Source organism: Rhea pennata, chromosome 1 (genome assembly GCF_028389875.1).
Source record: "Rhea pennata isolate bPtePen1 chromosome 1, bPtePen1.pri, whole genome shotgun sequence".
NCBI classification, from domain to species: Eukaryota; Metazoa; Chordata; class Aves; order Rheiformes; family Rheidae; genus Rhea; species Rhea pennata.
In genome coordinates this window covers 93,751,033-93,769,617 of record NC_084663.1, presented here as the reverse complement: position 1 = coordinate 93,769,617, position 18,585 = coordinate 93,751,033, and the positions used below count along the sequence as shown (strand labels likewise).

The 18,585-nt window shown below is 46.0% G+C and overlaps 2 protein-coding genes across 2 annotated transcripts in view; one reads left to right on the top strand and one right to left on the bottom strand.

Moving 5' to 3' along the window:
* The first annotated feature begins 1,753 nt into the window (after positions 1–1,753).
* On the top strand, positions 1,754–16,913 carry ATP1B1 (ATPase Na+/K+ transporting subunit beta 1). The gene is made up of 6 exons (XM_062595653.1): positions 1,754–2,022; positions 4,596–4,724; positions 11,569–11,724; positions 12,507–12,691; positions 14,530–14,610; positions 15,506–16,913. The coding sequence occupies exons 1-6, from the start codon at positions 1,923–1,925 to the stop codon at positions 15,770–15,772; spliced, it is 918 nt and encodes a 305-aa protein (XP_062451637.1). The 5' UTR covers positions 1,754–1,922; the 3' UTR covers positions 15,773–16,913.
* The window catches only part of NME7 (NME/NM23 family member 7), a 94,348-nt gene continuing 92,490 nt past the window's right edge, over positions 16,728–18,585 (bottom strand). The window contains exon 12 of the mRNA XM_062595641.1: positions 16,728–16,990. Within this exon, the coding sequence (XP_062451625.1) occupies positions 16,958–16,990 (33 nt within the window). The 3' untranslated portion in view covers positions 16,728–16,957. The remainder of the gene's footprint in view (positions 16,991–18,585) is intronic.

Here is an 18,585-nt window from a genome sequence, read left to right as displayed (position 1 = left end):
TTAGTTGGATCACAGTTTCAGGCTAGATCGTTCTTCAGCAACCTCCAGAACATGCACCTGCTATGAGATACCAAGAGAGGACTAGCCTGTACATATCCATCTAGCTTCCCAGACAAACAAAAAAAACACACACACAAAATAGAGAACTTGAAGTTGAGAGGAAATGTCAGTAACTTAAGGCAAGAAAATACTTGCAATATGATATTGGAACTAAATAGGAAATTCAGAGCTAAGATAAACCCAAGTATGCTATGGAGACATGCAGGTAGGATGCGCTCGTATCTTTAACTATCCTGTAATGATACTGTGGGATCAAGGTTCGTTAGATACGTATGGTCGTGGAACAGATTAAACTGATAGTTTAAATGGTGCATTAAAATACCTTTTTACTTGTTTTGCCTGTCTTCCTGCCAGGGAGCAGCACCGTTCGGGAAGGATGAGACCCGAGGCAGGAGCGTCCCCCAGCTCACCCTGGGCTGGGACACGGGGTAACGCCGTGCATCGCTCGCTCTTGGCGTGCTGGTGTACATGGGCCCCTCGCAGCCCCAAGCCCCCCCAGCCCCCCCAGGACCCCCCCCCCCCCCCCCGCAGCGGCCCTGCCTCTCCCTCCTGCTCCAGGCAGGTGTTTCCAGCTCAAACATGCCACAGAGGCAGCTGGGAAGGCAGCGCTGTTTGCATTAAATATTCAGCGGCCACCTTACACGGGAGGGAGCCCAGCCCGGCGGAGCAGCGCCGGGGCCCGGGGCCAGGCCGGCCCCGTGCCGGGCAGGAGGGCAAGGGCGGAGGGGCGGCGATGCTGAGCGCCTGGCCGAAACGGCCCTGCTGCCGAGCAACTGCGCGGGGGGGGGGGGGGGGGGGGTAAAATCGCACGCTGGGCCTCCCTGTCCCTGTCTCCTGCCAGCTTGTATGTCCCTGCAGCTCCACAGCCACAACTGCCTGCCCCCGGAGGGGGGGGGGGGGCGAGGGGGCTGGCAGGGTGCAGCATCTCAGTGCCAGCAGCAGCTGTGGGGGGCAGCGGTGGGGGGGGGAACTAGGCGTTGCAGAGGGGCCCTCGGGCCTGTTGGTAGCACTGGGGCGAGGGGGAGGGCACAGCTGGGGGGAGAGTGTGGGGCAGCCGGGCCAGAGCTGTCTGCAGGGGGAAATGGCCGGTGTGCAGCAAGGGGGTGGTGAGGAGATGCATCCTCGCTGCTGGCCTGTGTGCGCACTCACACACATGCATGCACACACACATGCACGCACATCCAAACACACACGCATGCATGTGGGTGCATGTGCACCTGCGCGCATGCATGCATGGGCACCCACGCGTGTCCACACCCACGCGCATGCATGCACGCAGGGGCACGCCCCCATGCAGCGACATGCACACGTGCACATCCACGCGGGCACACCCACGCGCGTACAGAGGTGCACACGTGCCCTAGCGGCCCGGCGCTCTGCAGGGCAGGGCTTGGGGGCGGGACGGGGCGGGACGGCCCTGCCTTGTCTTGTCTGGCCTGGCCCAGCTCGGCCCAGGCCGGCCCGCCGGTACCGGCGGCGGCGCCGCATCCCTCCTCCCCCCCGCCCCGCTTTCCGCGCCGCTCCCGTGGCCGCCGAGCCCCACGCAGGGCCCCGCCCCCTCCGCGCTGCCCCGCCCCCTCTCACGGCGCGCCCCGCCCCCGGGGCGCTCTCCCGGCGCTGATTGGCGGTGGCGGCGGGGGGAGGCGGAGCCGGCGGTGTATATGAAGGGGAGGCGGCGGGCGGGGGAGCGCTGTTGCTCCGTGCCCCGTGGGCGCCGCTCCGCTCCCGCCGCCGTCCTTCCCCCCGCGCCCCCTACCAGCCCCGTCCAGGGCCGCCTCGCCGCGCGGGCGGGCGCCCTCCCACGACCTTCCCCGCTGCCGCGGGGCGCCGAGCCGCCCGCTGAGGGCTGACCCCTGCCCGCCATGGCCCGCGGGAAGGCGAAGGACGGCGATGGCAACTGGAAGAAGTTCATCTGGAACTCGGAGAAGAAGGAGCTGCTGGGCCGCACCGGGGGCAGCTGGTGTGAGTGCGGAGCGCGGGCCGGGGGCGGCGGGCGCTGCGGCACGGCCCCCCCCCCCCCCCGCTTCACCCCCTTTCCACTCCCTCACCCCGGTGCGGCCGTTGGGCGGGCGGAGGGGGGGGGGGGGGTTGGTAACGGCCGCGCTGCCGCAGCCGGCGCGCGCGGCGCGAGCCGTTGGCGCCGTCGCGGTTCCCCGCGGGGGGCGGCGGCGGCGGGGCGAGCCCAGGTGGGGCGGCGGCGGCCGTGCCCTTGGCGGGGCGCCGCGTCCTTGGGTCTCCTTGGCGGCGGGCGGGCGGCTCCGGCAGCGCATCGCGAGCGGGGCGGGGGGGGGGGCAGCCACGAGGCTGCCGGCTTCCTTTTTTTTCTTTCCTTCCCCTCGAAAAAGAGGAAGCGGAGCTAGTTTTACCTCGGTGTGAGGGAACAATTGGCTTTTATAGCCCCTGCGACAAGGAAATGCATGTGCCGCAATGATTCAGTGCTCACGATATATTTGTTAGGAGCTGTACGAGCAGCCCTCAGAGACTTTCGATGTTTTCTTTACACAAATAGCTGGTCTTCCAGCTGCTGCTAACCCCAGCTATGTGCTGTCCTTGCGATGTTGAATTTGGGCCCTGTTGTGGCAGAGGCGCCACATCCGGAGCCACTGGCTTTAGCGGTGGCGGGTGGACTAGGACAGGCTTTGCTGTATCTTTACGTGAGCAGAATTGGGCTGTGGGTGCGCATGGGTAGGTATTTTCTGCTCCTGAGGCGCCAGGCAGCTGCGCAGTGCTTGAGGTGCAGAGGAGACCAGGCTCTTCTGCCAGCGCGCGGGCGCACCTGACCGTCTGGGACTGCCTGCCACTTGCGGACCTGAGCTGCGGGCTGAGGACCCCATTCCTGTTATAAGCCTACCTGTTGCGGGAAGCTGTTTCTCATCCAACCCTCTCGTGCTCCATCACCAGATCATTCGGCTGTATGTTCTCTGAAACCTGGGAGTGCCTCTGACCTTTGAGGTGGCTGTGGCATTAAGAGCATCCTGGCTGGGAGACTGATTAAATAAGCTACCTCCCAGCGTTTGCCTTTTGATGTTACAAAACTCAAAGGCGTTCTGCTGCGGACAAGAGCATTAGTGTTTGGTTTGTTACAACAGCACCTCCTATGACCATGCGCTGGGAAAAATTTCCGAATGTCTCTGACGTCACGGCCATTTGCTTTATGCTGCTTGGATACCAAAGAGTGCTTTTAACTCCTGGGGCACCGCATTATGACACTAAGCTGAAGTCGTGAACTCTGCTTCCCCTACCTCTGGTGCCCGTGAGGAAGAAGAGAGGATGGAGAGTGCCTTTCTTGCTGTTGTCCCTCAGCCTTTGTGTTGCTGATTGTCCCCTCCTGCTCATGTTTCTTTCATAGGCTTGAAGTGAAACCACCCAGAACTGACTGCCTTAATCAGGAGCCTTCTCTGCTAATGAAGCATTTTTATGATGGCTTGTGGGGAGAAGGAATACTTACTGTTTCCCCCCCCTCCTTTTTATCAGTTTTAGTCCCTCAAATATATCTCATTTTAGGTTTACAGTTAGATTAGGACGCTCAGGGATCAAGCAGGGTTTTTTCAAGTCCTTTTTGGCGTCTACTCTGGCCTGCTTGTTTCTGTTGCCTGATTAGCATACAGTTGCTTGGCATGGAGTGGCTTATCCTTCCTGCAGGCTGCCTGGTGATGCCTAGTACGGCATGTTACTATGCAGTTAATCAGTTGAGATAATCCTTGTAAACTGGTAACTGATATTCAGATTCTGAGCAGTGCTGCATTTCCAGGCTACTCTCCTCCCCCTTGCTAAGATTATTCTAGGCATCTCCCTTTAGACTAAAACTAAATTTAATCTTTCATTATTACATAATTCACTATTTTTAATTAGAATGAGCACTTCTGAAATGCTGGTAAATGTGTATAATGTGACAAGTTTTTCTCATTTTTTTTCTAATACTTTCCAGCATTTGAGAAAGTATTAGAGCTTATTTGGGATCCAGTTCTCTTGCTTTCATTAAAGATGACAGGAGCAGTCTGATCTGTTAGAGCAGACTGGACTTTGCAGTCGCTTGTGAACCTGAATCTAACAGTTATGGTAGATTCCTCTGGAAACAGCTTTGAGGCCCAGTGCTACATGGAATAGGTGTCCTTCAGAGCAGACCCATAGTATGCTTGACTTGGAGTAGGCTCTCACTTCACTGACAGTGTCACCTGTAATGCTGTGTGTGCAGTCCTGGTGCTGGGTCAGTTGACGGATGGGTTTCTCTTAAAATGTGGAAGAACATGTTTTAATCTTCATCCTGATTCATGGGCTTTTAGATGTTCTGAGTTACGTGTTTTAACACTGCCTGCCCTGTGCCTGGAACAACTGGAGTGACTTAAGTTTTCTGGCTGTGTGCATTGTAGGCATAATTTCACTGTAAAACACATGCCTCTGCAGCAGGGCTTGCCATCTGATTTCAGTGTTGGGCTCTTCCTTGCAAATGATGAAGGTTGAAGTTTTGCCCAGAAACACATGACTGCTCTGAAGGCTCAGTTTGATTTCATCTTTCTATTTGTGCTCTCTTGCAGTTAAAATCCTCCTCTTCTATGTGATATTCTACGGTTGCCTGGCAGGTATATTCATTGGGACCATCCAAGTGATGTTGCTCACTGTCAGTGAATTTGAGCCCAAATATCAGGATCGAGTGGCACCTCCAGGTAACTAAATAGGAGGCTCATGTTTGATTTGGTGCAAGCTGTGCTGGGGGGGGGTGGTTTGGTTACTCACCTCAAGAAGGAGGATGAAATAAGCATCTCATTGTGGCAACACATTTGTAGGGGGTGGGCATGTTCTCAGCCTTCTGTGTTAGAAGCACTGGGGCTTGAAGGCAGTCTTGCTTGAATTAGAAGTTGCATCACATGGAATGTTCCTCCTGACTAAGAGGAACTTAAACCTGTGTTTTTCTGCTCTTTGCTTCCTTTCCCTAAACCAAAGCAATGGCCAGAGGCTCAGAAGCTTCAGCTGAGAATGAACTTCACAAAGTTGTATTGTTTTCTGTTTGTAGCCTCTGTGTTCCCAATGGGTAAGTGAGAGGACTGTGGTGAATACTAGCCTCATCCCTGAAACCCAAGTGACAGGGGAAGAAAGGGGACAATATGTATTCTGGATGTGTTAATTGAGTGGGTATTGGGTAACACTGAACTGTATTGTGTGATTTTTTTTTTTAGAAGAAATTGCACTTACTAGTGGGTATTTCACTTGAATGTGTAATAGAGGCTTGAGGGTGGGTCTGGTAGCCTCTGATGTACAACCTGTCTCTATTAGATGAAAGTCCCTAGTTAAAATGAAAATAAACACTTGAGTAATGTCTGTAGCCACTCTACCTTGGATAGGGGCAAATAGAGCAGCTAGCCATTGCCACAGGCTCCCAGCTCTGCCCGCCAGGCTGTGCTGCACTGTCTGATTTGATTCCCTCTGCAGCCAGCGGCTGCTCACACAGCATGTGTGGGGGAGCTGCGCAACTGCGGCTTTCCCACATTACGAATGACCTTGAGGCTGCTTGGCACTGGGGATGGTAATGATCTGTCTCCAGTTGCTCTGTAAAACAGTTCAGAAGCTTTTAATAACAGTGGTATTTAAGTGACAATTGTAAGGCTGATGGCTTGTAGCCACAGAAGTTGGCTCTGGTGTCATACAGCGTCTTACAACCCTGCTGATGACAATGCTACACTATGATTATTCACTGCTGTAGCAACATGGGGAATATTGCCGTTATCAAATAGTGTTATTTGTCAGCATAGTCATCTCTTTCAGATAAGCGGTTTTCCACCAGCACTACTTAAATGTGGAGCAGAGTGGGACTGCTCGGCTTGTGTGGTGTTTCTTAAATGTATGAGTGTAGCTGAGCTATCTTCAGTGCTGAAAGCGGCTGTTGCCACCTTTATGTTGGCCTCTGACACTTGCAGGAAAAACTAAATCATCATTGATACTGACCAGAGCAGTTTGCTGCATCTGAACCACTAACATGGCTAATGGTGCAGTAGCTGTTTTTAAATATCTTTTCCCTGCTGAAGTCCAGTGGTCTCACCAGATGTAAAATAGAGAAGGAAGCCCATGGATCTTGTGTCCTGTCCAGACAAACCTTGCTGTTTAGCCTGATGCCACATAATTACTCATTGTAGGTAAACAGTCAACTTTCTCTAAGTGTGCAAGTCTAATTTCAAAGCAACTCTGAAGTAAATTTTTCTAAAAATTAAGCCTGCAGAAGGTACTTAGTCATCTCTTAATTGCATATTGCACTAGCTTTTTTTAAAAAATGGAACTGGATTTCAGGATTTAAGTGTACTGTAGAAATCAAAATGGAGGAAGAATGAAAAGATTGTCAAGGATCTTTTCAATTTGGAACAGGCTTTTGGGGCATGTGGTGAAATCACCAGAACAAAATCCAGCTCCTCGAATATATTGCAGTGAACTACACAATAAACAAGGGCTTTAAACTGAGCTGTGACAACAGCACAGAACCTTGCAGAACCTCATGCAATGACTGTTCCTACAGATGAGGACAAACTAGAGGTGAGATGTGGAGCTTGCCTCTTAACATTGGGTCAGTTCCTCATCCTGTAGCACAGCAGCTGTGTTAGATGATGCATTAAAAGTAGCTTTTTAATATAGGCTTTCATCAGGACTGAGACTAACATTGTAGGGACTTACTATGCTGACAGTTTTGGGGAAGTCTGCAATCCCTATATTTCCCCACTGTGGAGGGGTTTGGCATGTGCTGCAAGCAAAAGAGCACTTCTGGCCAGGAACACATGTGCAGGCTTGTCAGCTCCTGCATGAAATATCTAATTTTCCGTGAGCTGGAACACCTGTAGACCATGAACTACATAAAGTAGAGCATCGAGGAAATTCTGATTCCTAATTCCTGATTCTCATGGTGAGAATTGCAAAATAACCACTTCACAATCTGAATAAACTAAGTACATTGGCATCTTGGTAGGACCCCAGGTTTTCTAGAAAACCTGTCTTTTGTTTCTATTCTAATGTTCTGTTCTTCTTGTGCAAGTCAATTGTGTCAACTGAAAATGGTCAGCAAAGCAGGGAAACTAAACTGCAAGATTTGCAGGAGAATGTTGTAGGGGTTCCTGTGCTATTCTTAAGTACAAGAAACTTAACAGAAGCTACAGGACATCTTATTGAGTACTACCGACATAGGTATAACATTGAAAGCCATAAAGGGCTATTTTTGTAGCCAGATGCCATTAATATGCTAATTTGTTCCTGCACTGTACACAACAGGAATGTTAGGCTCAGCTTGAGGGCAAGCTGAGTTTTGTACCTTTCCATGGTATGCATTTTTTTTCTCCTTTGTCCCGGGGTGGGGGAAGTGCAGTTTACCTCACTTTCTGGCTTTTACCATTGCAACAGCCCCTGCTCCAAGTAGTTCCATGTGTGCTGCAGGCTCAGACTCTGCTTTAAGCATAGGGCTTCTCCTGCTATTATGGAGAGATGAGGATATTGCCTCTGTGTACTAGGTGGTTTAAAAAAATCCTACCCCCAATCTAAACTGGGCTGTATGTTTCTGCCATCTTGTGGTGTTCACACTGTGAAATGCAGCATAACTTCACTATAGCTGGTGCAGGGGTGGGAGCTCACTGCTACACAAGACTTTTCTTAAATGGTGGCTGCAAGGGAAAATTCCTGCTCAAGTCTGGGGATTTCAAATGTCCCTGCTCTCCAAAAATGATTTGCACTGGTGTGCCTGCGTAATGGAGAAGGCCACTCTGGTGCACGTTCCCAGCTTGGTTTATTTAGCTCAGACAGCAGCAGGGAGATGAAACAGAGGGCAGCAGGAAAGCCCCTGGGAGCATATGCCCCCACCCACAGTCATGCTTTTCTGCTTCTGCCTCTTCTCTTGGCACCCAAGTGTTAAAATCTCTGAAGCCAAGCTGCAGAGATACTATCTGCCCTCCAACCATGCAAATTCACTGCATCAGAAAACTTGCATCCTTCCTTTTTTTTTTTTTTTTTTTTTTTTTTTTTTTTTTTTTTCCCTTCTTCCCTCCAGGGGCAAGGTAGAAGGTGACTAGAAACCTGGAGGGATTTAGCATGGAGGCTTTTATCTAATTCTTGTTTAGTGGACTTGTGGGTGGGAGGGGTGGTGTATAAGTAGGAATAGTACAGTGGTTGCTACTGCTGTGTTGTCTGTGTTACCCCAGCAGTGTTCAGAATCAGAACGATGATTAAATGGTACTGGAAATTAGCACTGCATTATGAAGCAACAGTACTATGGACTTATGCAATGGTTCCTAATGACAAGCCTGACCTCCCACTTCTAATTTCTGCCCCTTCACTCAGGACTCTTTTCTTCTCTCTAAAGTTTTGCTCCTGCAGCTTAGAATGATGAAGTCCTATCTGGAAAACTTAGGTTTAAATGAAACTGAATAAAGCTAATGTGCGACAGTTTAAGTGGAACTGTATCCAGTGACTTGTCACAAAGTTTTCTTAAGCTAGCTTAATGTATCCCTAGAGTTAGAAAGCCATTATAAGGCAGTGCACAAGTGTAGACTCAAGGCATTATTCATCATATGTAAATAGTGTCAATGAAAATAGTAATTTTCTAGCAGGATACTTGGTCAATAGTTTCCTAATCCTTTATTTGATCCTTTCATGTGTGCAAGCCTTCGTACATGACTAGTACATACCTAATAACCTGAGATGCAGAATTACAGCAAAAGAACATGATTGCAGGGGAGGAGAGAAGAATGTTGGACTCCTGGCTATGAAAATACTTAAGGCTTCATTTCCCCCCCCCCCACCCCCAAGATTGCTCATGAATGGTTTCTCCATGTGCATGAGCCCCCAAAGAAGCTTATTTAGCCCTGTTTAACAAAACTTCAGATTCCTTTATGTGTCTACTAGCTCATGCTAGGTAGCACTGGAATGACTCAGCTTTAAAACAGCTTTCTCCTCACCTACTTGTTTTTAGTTCTAAGGGGTGATGAGAGTAGGTTTCTAAAAGGTTACAGGAGTTTCAGAATCATTAAAAAAAGATTATTATTAAATATGACTAAGGAAGAACTAAAGAGGGTTTTTTCCTTGATTGGGTTCTTCTGGTAACAATGTAGAAGACTTTGATTTGAATATAGGAAATACAGAAGATGGAATGGGGAAGAGAAGAATTATACCAAAGCACAGTTGAGTCTGGTTCATATAAGCACCTGTAAAAATAAATAAAAAAATAAAGCTCTGAGTTAGGGTAAAGGCAGCTGAGCTATTACCACAGACTGAGCCAGGCACCTGGCCAGGAATGACAGTTCTCCTTGCTGGCCCATTGACTGCTGGAGCAGTTGAATGGAAGTGCTGCTCTGCCAAGGCTTGCAAGATGGATGCTCTTCAGTTTGGAAGTTTGTGCAGGGGGCTGGCTTTTAACTGTACATGTTATCCCTACCCCCTGCACGAACTCCCAAACTGAACCCAGGAGGGGTAACTTTATTAGATGGCTTCCATAGTCTATTCCACAGTGGCCTTCACTTCACCTTTGCTGTGCCAGTCATGGCTGCCTTTACACATTGTTTTGGACAAGATAAAAAGGGTGGGGAGTTGCTTGGCAGTTATACTACTTTGCTCAAGACCACTAAAACTATCAGATAAACTTTACAATATTTAAGGAAGCTTGGTCATGCTTGTTTTTATACACTTGAATGATACACCTGTAACTTAAACTCTGGGGAAGACTGATCCATGATAGGCTGTGAGGCCTGCTGTCTCTGCAATACCAGACAGTCACTTCAACCATGAGCCTGTAGCTTCCTAGCTGAGTGGTAATGTAAGAAGAGCTTGGCAGGATAGAAGTCCTTTAATAAAACTGAACCCAGCATTTTTATTTCATGTATCTATAGATAGATGCATATATATATATATATATGTATATATATATATAAATATTAGTGAAGTAAGAACACAAGTAATTACATGAAAAGGGTTTGAAAGCGTTGGTAGTTTTAAGGGGAAGACTGGATTCTGTTAGTGGAGAGTACTAAGTTGCTTCTAAACTTGCAGCTCTGAAGTGGCCAGCTTGTACTAAAAGGATATTTAAGAGAAGGTTAAAACTGCTTCCTGGAATAAAACTTGAAACCATCAGCTACTTGCTATATGTCTTGCTATCTTTGACTACTGGGAACTGTGTTTAGGGGAACAAAGCTAATCTTTGTCCTAGGTTACAAATTCCACCTCAGTAGGGAAGGGAGGCAGGGCTGGGGGGAGTGGTGATCTAGCTTGAGGCAGGGCTAAGCAAAAACACTCAAGTGGCTTTGCAAAAATTGCTGGAGTCACAAGCTCCAGTGGGTTTTGGCCAGCCAGCTAAGCTGCTGAGGTTTTGCACTAGAAGAACTTGCTGGCAACAGGCCTTTTTCTGAAAGCTGTCAAAGCAAATGCTGTTCCCATACTCCTTTTTATTTTTTTTTTTATTTCCCCTTTGTTCTTGCTAAAGTGAAGGTGACAAACTGAACAGAATTGAGACCATAGTAATTATGATGACAGCCACAAAAGCCACGGGAACTCCAGTTCTCATTACTTTAAACTTAAGTATTAGCCATGCATCAATGCATTCAATTAAAGTGTGACCTAAACATCGTGCAAGAGCAACTATTTTTAGGTCCCATAATGATGATCACAGGGCTTGGCATTTTTCAATATCTGGAGGAATAACATGCATCTAGTTCCTTCTGCTCCCCTTGTGTTCTTTTTCTAGTCCTTCTTCTACAGTCTACGGCACAGCTAGTTATGCAGCCCAGAATCTAGGACATCTCTCCTGTGTGGTTGTATTTACTGTGTACCTACTCAGAGATGTGCTTCTGATTAGAGAACTTAAAATGCTCTTTCTGTAATCAGACATACCAGACAGACTAGAGAAAATAATCAGACTGTTGAATTTACTGAGTGAGAAAGTGTCTCCTGTCCTGCCTCCTGTAAGGGAGGCTACACAAAGGAAATGTGAATTGTAAAGAGCAGAGACCTTACAGAGCTGTGAGAACCTCTGTTACCTTCTACACAGCATGCAGGAGTTCAGGAACAGGCAGCTCTGATGTAGCCTATGTGTGTAGGTGGTTGTTGAGGGTCACAGATGTAAACTTGCAGACTTTCAAGTCAAACTACTAGGGACAGGTAGGATAGTTTCTGTGGGAGTTCGTGCTGCGGCCTTACTAACATGCAGATGGCTCTTCACTTGGGGAGGAGACAGAATTGGGCAGATGACCTGCAGTTGAATGGTTTTCTTGAGGAAAAGCCTTGTCTCACAGCCTCCCTTCTAGGTTCTGTGATTTTTATCTACTTAGTGATACAAACGTCATGACAAAGACTCTAGAGTGCTGTTGGAGATGAGAGGTAAGACCTCTTCAGAACCTCACCTGTAGTGACTTTAAGTGGTTTTGTGTAGATTTTGAAGTCTGAAAGATACAGATGAGTGGACTATTTTATATCTTTGGTGTGCCAAGCACTGCCTGGAGGTTATACAAATTTCAGGTGTACTTAATACCATCTCCTTTATTTTGCTTTTCTTAGGACTGACTCAAGTTCCCCAGGTACAAAAGACAGAAATTTCCTTTGTTGTCGGTGATGCCAAGAGCTATGAGCCATATGTGAGGAACCTTGAGAAGTTTTTAAAGGACTACAGTGCTGATCAACAAACTGAAAACATAATATTTCAAGACTGTGGGGGTAAGTCTTGTTTCCCAGAGTTGAGGACTCTGTGTCACTTCCACCAAAAACTTAGGGTTAGTTGTGTTGTTCTGTGTCCTTTTATTGTAACCAATGGCATGTCGGTAAACTTTTAACTGTCAGGCTCTGCTTTCAGTCCTATGGCTGCTAATTAAATGATTAGTTTGGACAGACCAGACTTGGCCAGGGATGTACCTGGAAGCTTATCACAGAGGATACAAGGTAGAGAACTTCCAAATTTCACTTGGAGAAGCTTGCAAGTGACTCAAAAGCATGTGGCACTGCTCCTATATCATCTCTGAAAGCCGTGGGGGTTTTACTGACGACTTTGCTAAAACCTGTTTGGATCCTCTTGATGCAACGCATCATGGTTTGAATCAATTATATGTAACGGTGTGAAATGAGTCCTGTCACCCCACATGTATGCAAAATCTATGACTGGAGCCCGCTTGTAAATGCTGCCAAAAAGTCTCCTGAGGCAGTGCATTACGGATGCACTTGTTCTATTATGAATGCGCTTGTTCTCTTGTTGTCTGGAAGAATCCTCAGTTAAAAAACAAAATCTCTACAAACTTGCTTGTCTGTGGTCAGCCTGCACACCGGGAGGTGGTTGGGTGCAGATCTGTGGTGTCAGCCTCTAGAAACTGGTAACTATTTCCTCTGTGGACAGATGGGCAATCCCACACAGTGAAGCATTAATGTTGCTGCTCCTGGCAAACAAAAGCTTTGTAAGGTCAGGTTGCAAACGGTTGTTTTTTTCTCCTCCTCTCCCACCATGGCAGATATACCTGCTGAATACAAAGACAGAGGACCATATAATGATATCCAAGGCCAGAAGAAGGTCTGCAAATTCAAACGTGAATGGCTGGAAAACTGTTCTGGAATAAATGATCAATCCTTTGGATACAAGGATGGCAAACCATGCATACTAGTCAAGCTCAACAGAATTCTTGGCTTCAAACCTAAGGCAAGTATCTCTTTCCTTTCTAATAGAAACTACTGATAAGGAGAAGGAGTTGGCTGCTGGCTTGCTGTGACACTGGAAAAGGCATTCAGTAACACCTGTTGCTAGAGAAAGATTAGTATTAAATATATTCTATAGAAGAGAAACTTTGATAGGGTTTGAATGAATGGCTTTGCAAAAACTTTTCATTAAAAAGCTATGGAAGGTGCGTACTGCAAATTGGTGATAATTAGCAGTGATCTTGCATAGTGCTAACTCCTGATTAGCTATCTGTTTACCCTGCTGAACTTGCTAACTGAATTGCTTTAAGAAGATATTTCTCTAAATGATTAAAAAATTTTTTTTTAACTTTGTATATGCTTCCATGTGATAGTACCAGACCAGTATCTGTAGTAAAATAAGTAAATTGTGTCATGCTTCGATCTGCTCCATTCTTTCCTCAGGCAAAGTTGCCTGCCTTGCTAAAACCACTTAATTAAATGAAGTAGTGCTATATTAAGTGATATTAGACTGATACATAGTCTTGAAAGCATAAAGATATACTAGAAAGCATCTGAGAGTCCAGTGCAGATTCTACTGAAAGGTGAAGAGATTGTTAGGTCATTTAATGAGGCTTCTGACACACTGTGCTCTGTGCTGCACCTAATAGCATACTTGCACTAATTGCCAAAGGACATTATTCTGGACAGAAGCTGCTTTTACTTCCTCGACACATTTAAATACTAAACATTTCTCTCAGAATTGAATGACGGAGTACATGTTATTGAATAAGGCCTTGTGCAAAATATCCCACTCCATCTTCTGGGTGGAAAATAGTGCAAATGGTGTGCTAAGCACCCTTTGTCACCATCCATCAGTGTAGCCAAGAGGAAGGGGAAACGTACTGTCTAGTTAGCATGTGTTGAGGAACATTTTTGTTCAAAGGGAGACTTTACTGTGCTGAGAGAACATACTTGAATTTTGGCTTGTTGGAGAGTAGAAACAGTTGACACATTTTAGCAGAAATTTACTGCTTGGTATGTGGTGGCTGTGGGATGACGTAAGATCTGCATATTTGATGGCCCAAAAGGAGATGGGTTGGGTGTCTACCTTCCTTTCTTTGCCCTATACAGGGCTCCAGACCAGTTTGGACAATAGGATATAGTCTTTCAGTTGGAAATGATGCGCATATCCAAGGCAGTGTTTCTTTCCCACATTCCGCACTCCAGGAGAGATCCTATAGCTGTTGTATTGGGCAAGGTGTTTGAAAAGCAGATACTGAGATTTGCTAGGATATGAAGCAAAACTACTTCTCTTGTTAGGAGACCAACATCTGAGTGGCTTCCCCAGCTTTCTTTAACATAGTTTAGAGCCTTTGGGTGTCAAAGTTCAGAAACATCAGAGTATGACTCCCATTCTTGCTCTTTGTTGTGCAGTTACAGTCCTAACTGTGCTTACGTGACACACGGGTGGCAAACAGCATGCCTCTTTCTGCCACTGCATGAGATTTGCATAAACAAGACCTACTCGCTAGCACGCTGGAGTGAAACTCTTCCCCCATGACACCACAGAATGAAAAATAACCCTGAACTGCTTGCTTTGGTACTCACAACAGTAAAGCTGTAAGAACAGACCAAAAAAAACAGAAGTTCTGCTTGGGTTAACTTAAACTGCTTCTAGTTGCATTATGCTGCTTGTCTCTCCCAAGAACCACCAATAGCTGCAGCCCCCTGAAACTGTGCTAGAAGGGATTCCAGGTAACTATGTGTTTAGTATCACTGGGCTTTGCTTCTGCAAAGGTGCACCAGTCTGCAGAGAAGCATCCAGAGTGTAACATGCCTTGTTTTTTGGCTTTCTTCTAGGCTCCAGTAAATGAAAGCCTCCCTCCAGAGGTTATGGCAAAATACAACCCGTATCTCATCCCTGTCCACTGCAGTCCTAAGGTAAGTGAAACAAAGCAGAGTCAGCAAACTGCAGGGAAGAACTGGCTAAGTCCGTACCAAATTTTAGTTACCGGTCTCTGAGAACGAAATGTGTTTTAAAGCCTGAAGTGGAAATGCAGAAATGTTTCCATATATCTTTAAAACAGATTGTTACAGAGGGAAATCAACTTAAATCCATACTTATTAAGTGGCTCACAAGGCAGTATGTGTCAGTGGATGAAAATTCCAGTGTATATAATGGTACCGTGTATTAGCTAAAAGCTGCTTTTCTGCTCCATTCTCCTTGTCTAGTGTACAGATGGAAAGGATTTTAAAATACGAGAGCTTCAGTCCTCTGCTTTTCTGCAGACAGCTGTCATTCTTACTAATTTCCTCATTAGGAAGAGGAATAAGGCCAGTTTCTCAAAGCCCCACCAATGATGACAGTTAGCGCTGCCCTCACAGAGAGCATGAGAGGGAACAAACAGTAAAAGGTACCCTCAAAGGGAGCCCTGGTGCTTCCAGATGATGTGGCTGAGAAACGGAAGTGGGTTTTCTTGGTTGTTTTGTTTTTTAAGCCACAGACTGTCAGTGGCATGACAGGAAGTTGTGTGGTTGACTTTTTAACGCCCCCCCCCCAACACACACACACATAAACCCCCCCCACACATACACCCCATACCATCCACCTCGCTCTTCCTGGATGAGGCGTGCTGGGAGGCGCTTACTTGTAGCTGCAGGCTAGACAGGTCCTAAGTGTCCCATCTGCCGCAAAGACGTCCTTAGGCTGTCGTGATGAGGATTGGCGATGCCCAAAGAGAGCGGCTGATGGAAAAGGATGATGCTAGGGAGATTCCTGCAAAATGCAGAGTTTGGATGATTTGGCTTTCATTGTTTCCCCCCCCTTGCTCTCTAGAGAGAAGAAGATGCAGACAAAATAGGCACAGTGGAGTACTATGGGATGGGAGGCTTCGCTGGCTTTGCCCTACAGTACTACCCCTACTATGGCAAGCTCCTCCAGCCGCGATACCTGCAGCCACTGGTGGCAGTGCAGTTCACTAACCTGACCTACGACATGGAAGTGCGTGTGGAATGCAAGGCCTACGGGCAGAACATCCAGTACAGTGACAAAGACCGCTTCCAGGGACGTTTTGATATTAAATTCGACATAAAAAGCAGCTGATTGTAAGCACAACTCTTCCCCTCCTCCCCCACTCCTAGCCATTTAAAAAGGTTTAAAAAAACAAAAACAAAAAAGCAAACCTACTAGTCTTGAACAAACTGTCATACGTATGGGACCTACACGTAATCTATATGCTTTACACTAGCTTTCTGCATTTACTAGGTTAGAATGTAAACAAAGTGTAGCAATAGCAACAAATATTTATTCTACTGTAAATGACAAAAACAAAATTGAGCCTTGGGACATGCCCATTTTTACTGTAAATTATGATTCCATAACTGACTTGTAGTAAGCAGTGTTTCTGGCCCCTAAGTATTGCTGCCTTGTGTATTTTATTTAGTGTACAGTACTATAGGTGCATACTCTGGTCATTTTTCAAGCCATGTATTGTATCTGTTTTCTACTTCTTGTGAGCAAAGACTTTTGCTGTCCAAGGTGTAAATACTCAATGGGACTAGAACTGGCATGTTACTTTTAATTAATTATTTTTTTTTCCTTTTAAAACAAAGGCCCACCTGTGAGACTATATTTAACAGCACTCCATAAGGCTTCTGACTTCTCTGTGGTGATAGGGTATTTTATTTGGAGGGGTGGCAGGGGAAACTAACTTAAGTAAAAAGTTAAAGAAAATAGATGATTGATTGTGTACTGTGCTTCATAGCGAATGCTGTCTCTCTCTCTCTCTCTCTCTCTCTCCACCTTCTCCCTCATCCTCCGGTATGTTGTGTGAGAGATCTGGGTCAGACTTATCACTCTCCTTGGTGATAGGCATAACTCTGTGCTTTGTATATTTTCTTTTTTTTTTCCTGCTAGAGGCATCGCACACTGTGGTGCTAATGTCTTTATTGAATGTTTTAACCATTTTCATGGTGGAAGAATTTTATATTTATGCAGTTGTACAATTTTATTTTTTCTGCAAGAAAGTGTAATGTATGAAATAAACCAAAGTCACATGTTTGAAAATAAATCTTTATTTTAAACTTTATAAAAGCAATGCAGAGCTCATAGAACGGTGTTAAATGTTGTCTAAAGTGCAAAACTCTATGTTCTAACATGTAGTAATAGCCAGGAGTACAGTGCTCTTGTTGATCTTGTATTTCAGTCAGGTTGAAACATTGGACAAATAAATGAATGAACACACTGTTTTGTGTCCGCTTCTTTTGCTTTGGCGGTGTCTAGAGGCTGTTAGTTGTCCAGAATCTTGAAAAAGTATTGCACCTATTTCAGAAACAAAAGACAGCTTTAGTACTTCCCCTGTCTGAGCTGGAAACAGATAAAACAAGCACTGGGTTTCACATAAACTACTTGTGCCAACCTTGAGCACATGAGTTAGTTACACATCAGTTCTAAAGAGCAGCTGGTGATCTCCTCTCCTCTCCCTCTGAGCTAAGTAACTAACTGATGCATTAAGCAGACTATTATGGCAAACTTGCACGTGATCACACTGCTCAGGAACCTAGCCTCACAGTGATGGTTAATACCTCGAGCTTTCACTGAAGTGCTCTGTCTGGAGGTACAAGACATGTGTGCTAGAGTAATAAGTTAATATAACTATTGTTTATCATCAGCATGGGTTGAAACATCCATTAGCAGTAAGTGCTGCAGGTTACAGAAGGGAGGAGAGAGAAAGTCACAGAAGAGAAGAAACAGTTTCACACAGCATCTTGTTCTTTATTCCTGCTGGGCAAACAGCCCAGCTTTGGGAGCAGACTACACCTGACAGGGCTGCTCAAAGACCTGACAAAACTTGGCAGATAGCTTCCTGCAGGAGTCATGATCACTTCCTGCTGTCTGAAGCAGATTACCAGAGAGCAGTTCTGCGTGCAGAGTAAGAAAAGGTTGCTCTCCTAGAGCATGCTGCTTGACAAAGAGCCTTCCAAATCAAAACGCCACATACTGGAAGAGAAATCTGCTAAACTTACTTACTTACTGCTGCCTACTGGATGGAAAAGCATGGCTAATGTACGCCATAGCATTCAGCATAGCATTTGACTGTTTCGCTCTACTTAACCAAGGCACATGAGGCAGCTGAAGTCTCACCTTCATTTTTTTTCTTTGCCTTTTTTTTTTGTTTGTTTGTTTTGTTTTTTTTTGTTTTTTTTGTTTTTTTGTTTGTCATCACTGGGCAAGGATTTAACAAAAACTCAGTGCAAAAATACTTCTTACAGGGAATCTAACCAACTGCATAAAAGCTCCAGGATCTTACCAGCTATTTCTTGGCTCTTACCAGTTGGTGTTTTAACTACCACCATCAAGGAAGGCAGTGCATGGCTCAAGGTTTCTTAGGATCAAGCTCCCCCTTACAATTCAAGGCTTATGTACATGGTGTTTGACAATAAAAAAAGAAAAAAAAAGCCTCTATTTTTAAAAAGGCAACTCAAGGTTAGATAATATAGCACCTTCTCATTTACTATATAAGAACAAAATCCAAGCATGCACTGGTAATAAAGAAAGATAATGATTTATTCCAGGAGTTTAGACAAACATCGCAGAAAGCTTAGGGTGCCCCCATTGGCTTCAAGCAAGCGTGGAAAGGCACTACTACAATGCAACCTTATTACTACAACGTGAAATAATGCGACACAAAGCAATTCCCCCCCCCCCCCAACAGAGTTCCCCCCCCCCATCACTTTGTATTTCCAAATCGGTGAAAGCTGTACAGGCACCTCTGCTGATCACTAATCAAGTAAGCAGGCACTCACTGCAGCAGCTGCCCAATCCTTGCACCCTTCCGCAAGCCCACCAAACAAAAAGCCAGACCCTCCAAGAAGAAACAAAATGATTCTCCCCAACTAATCATAGGCTTTATGACA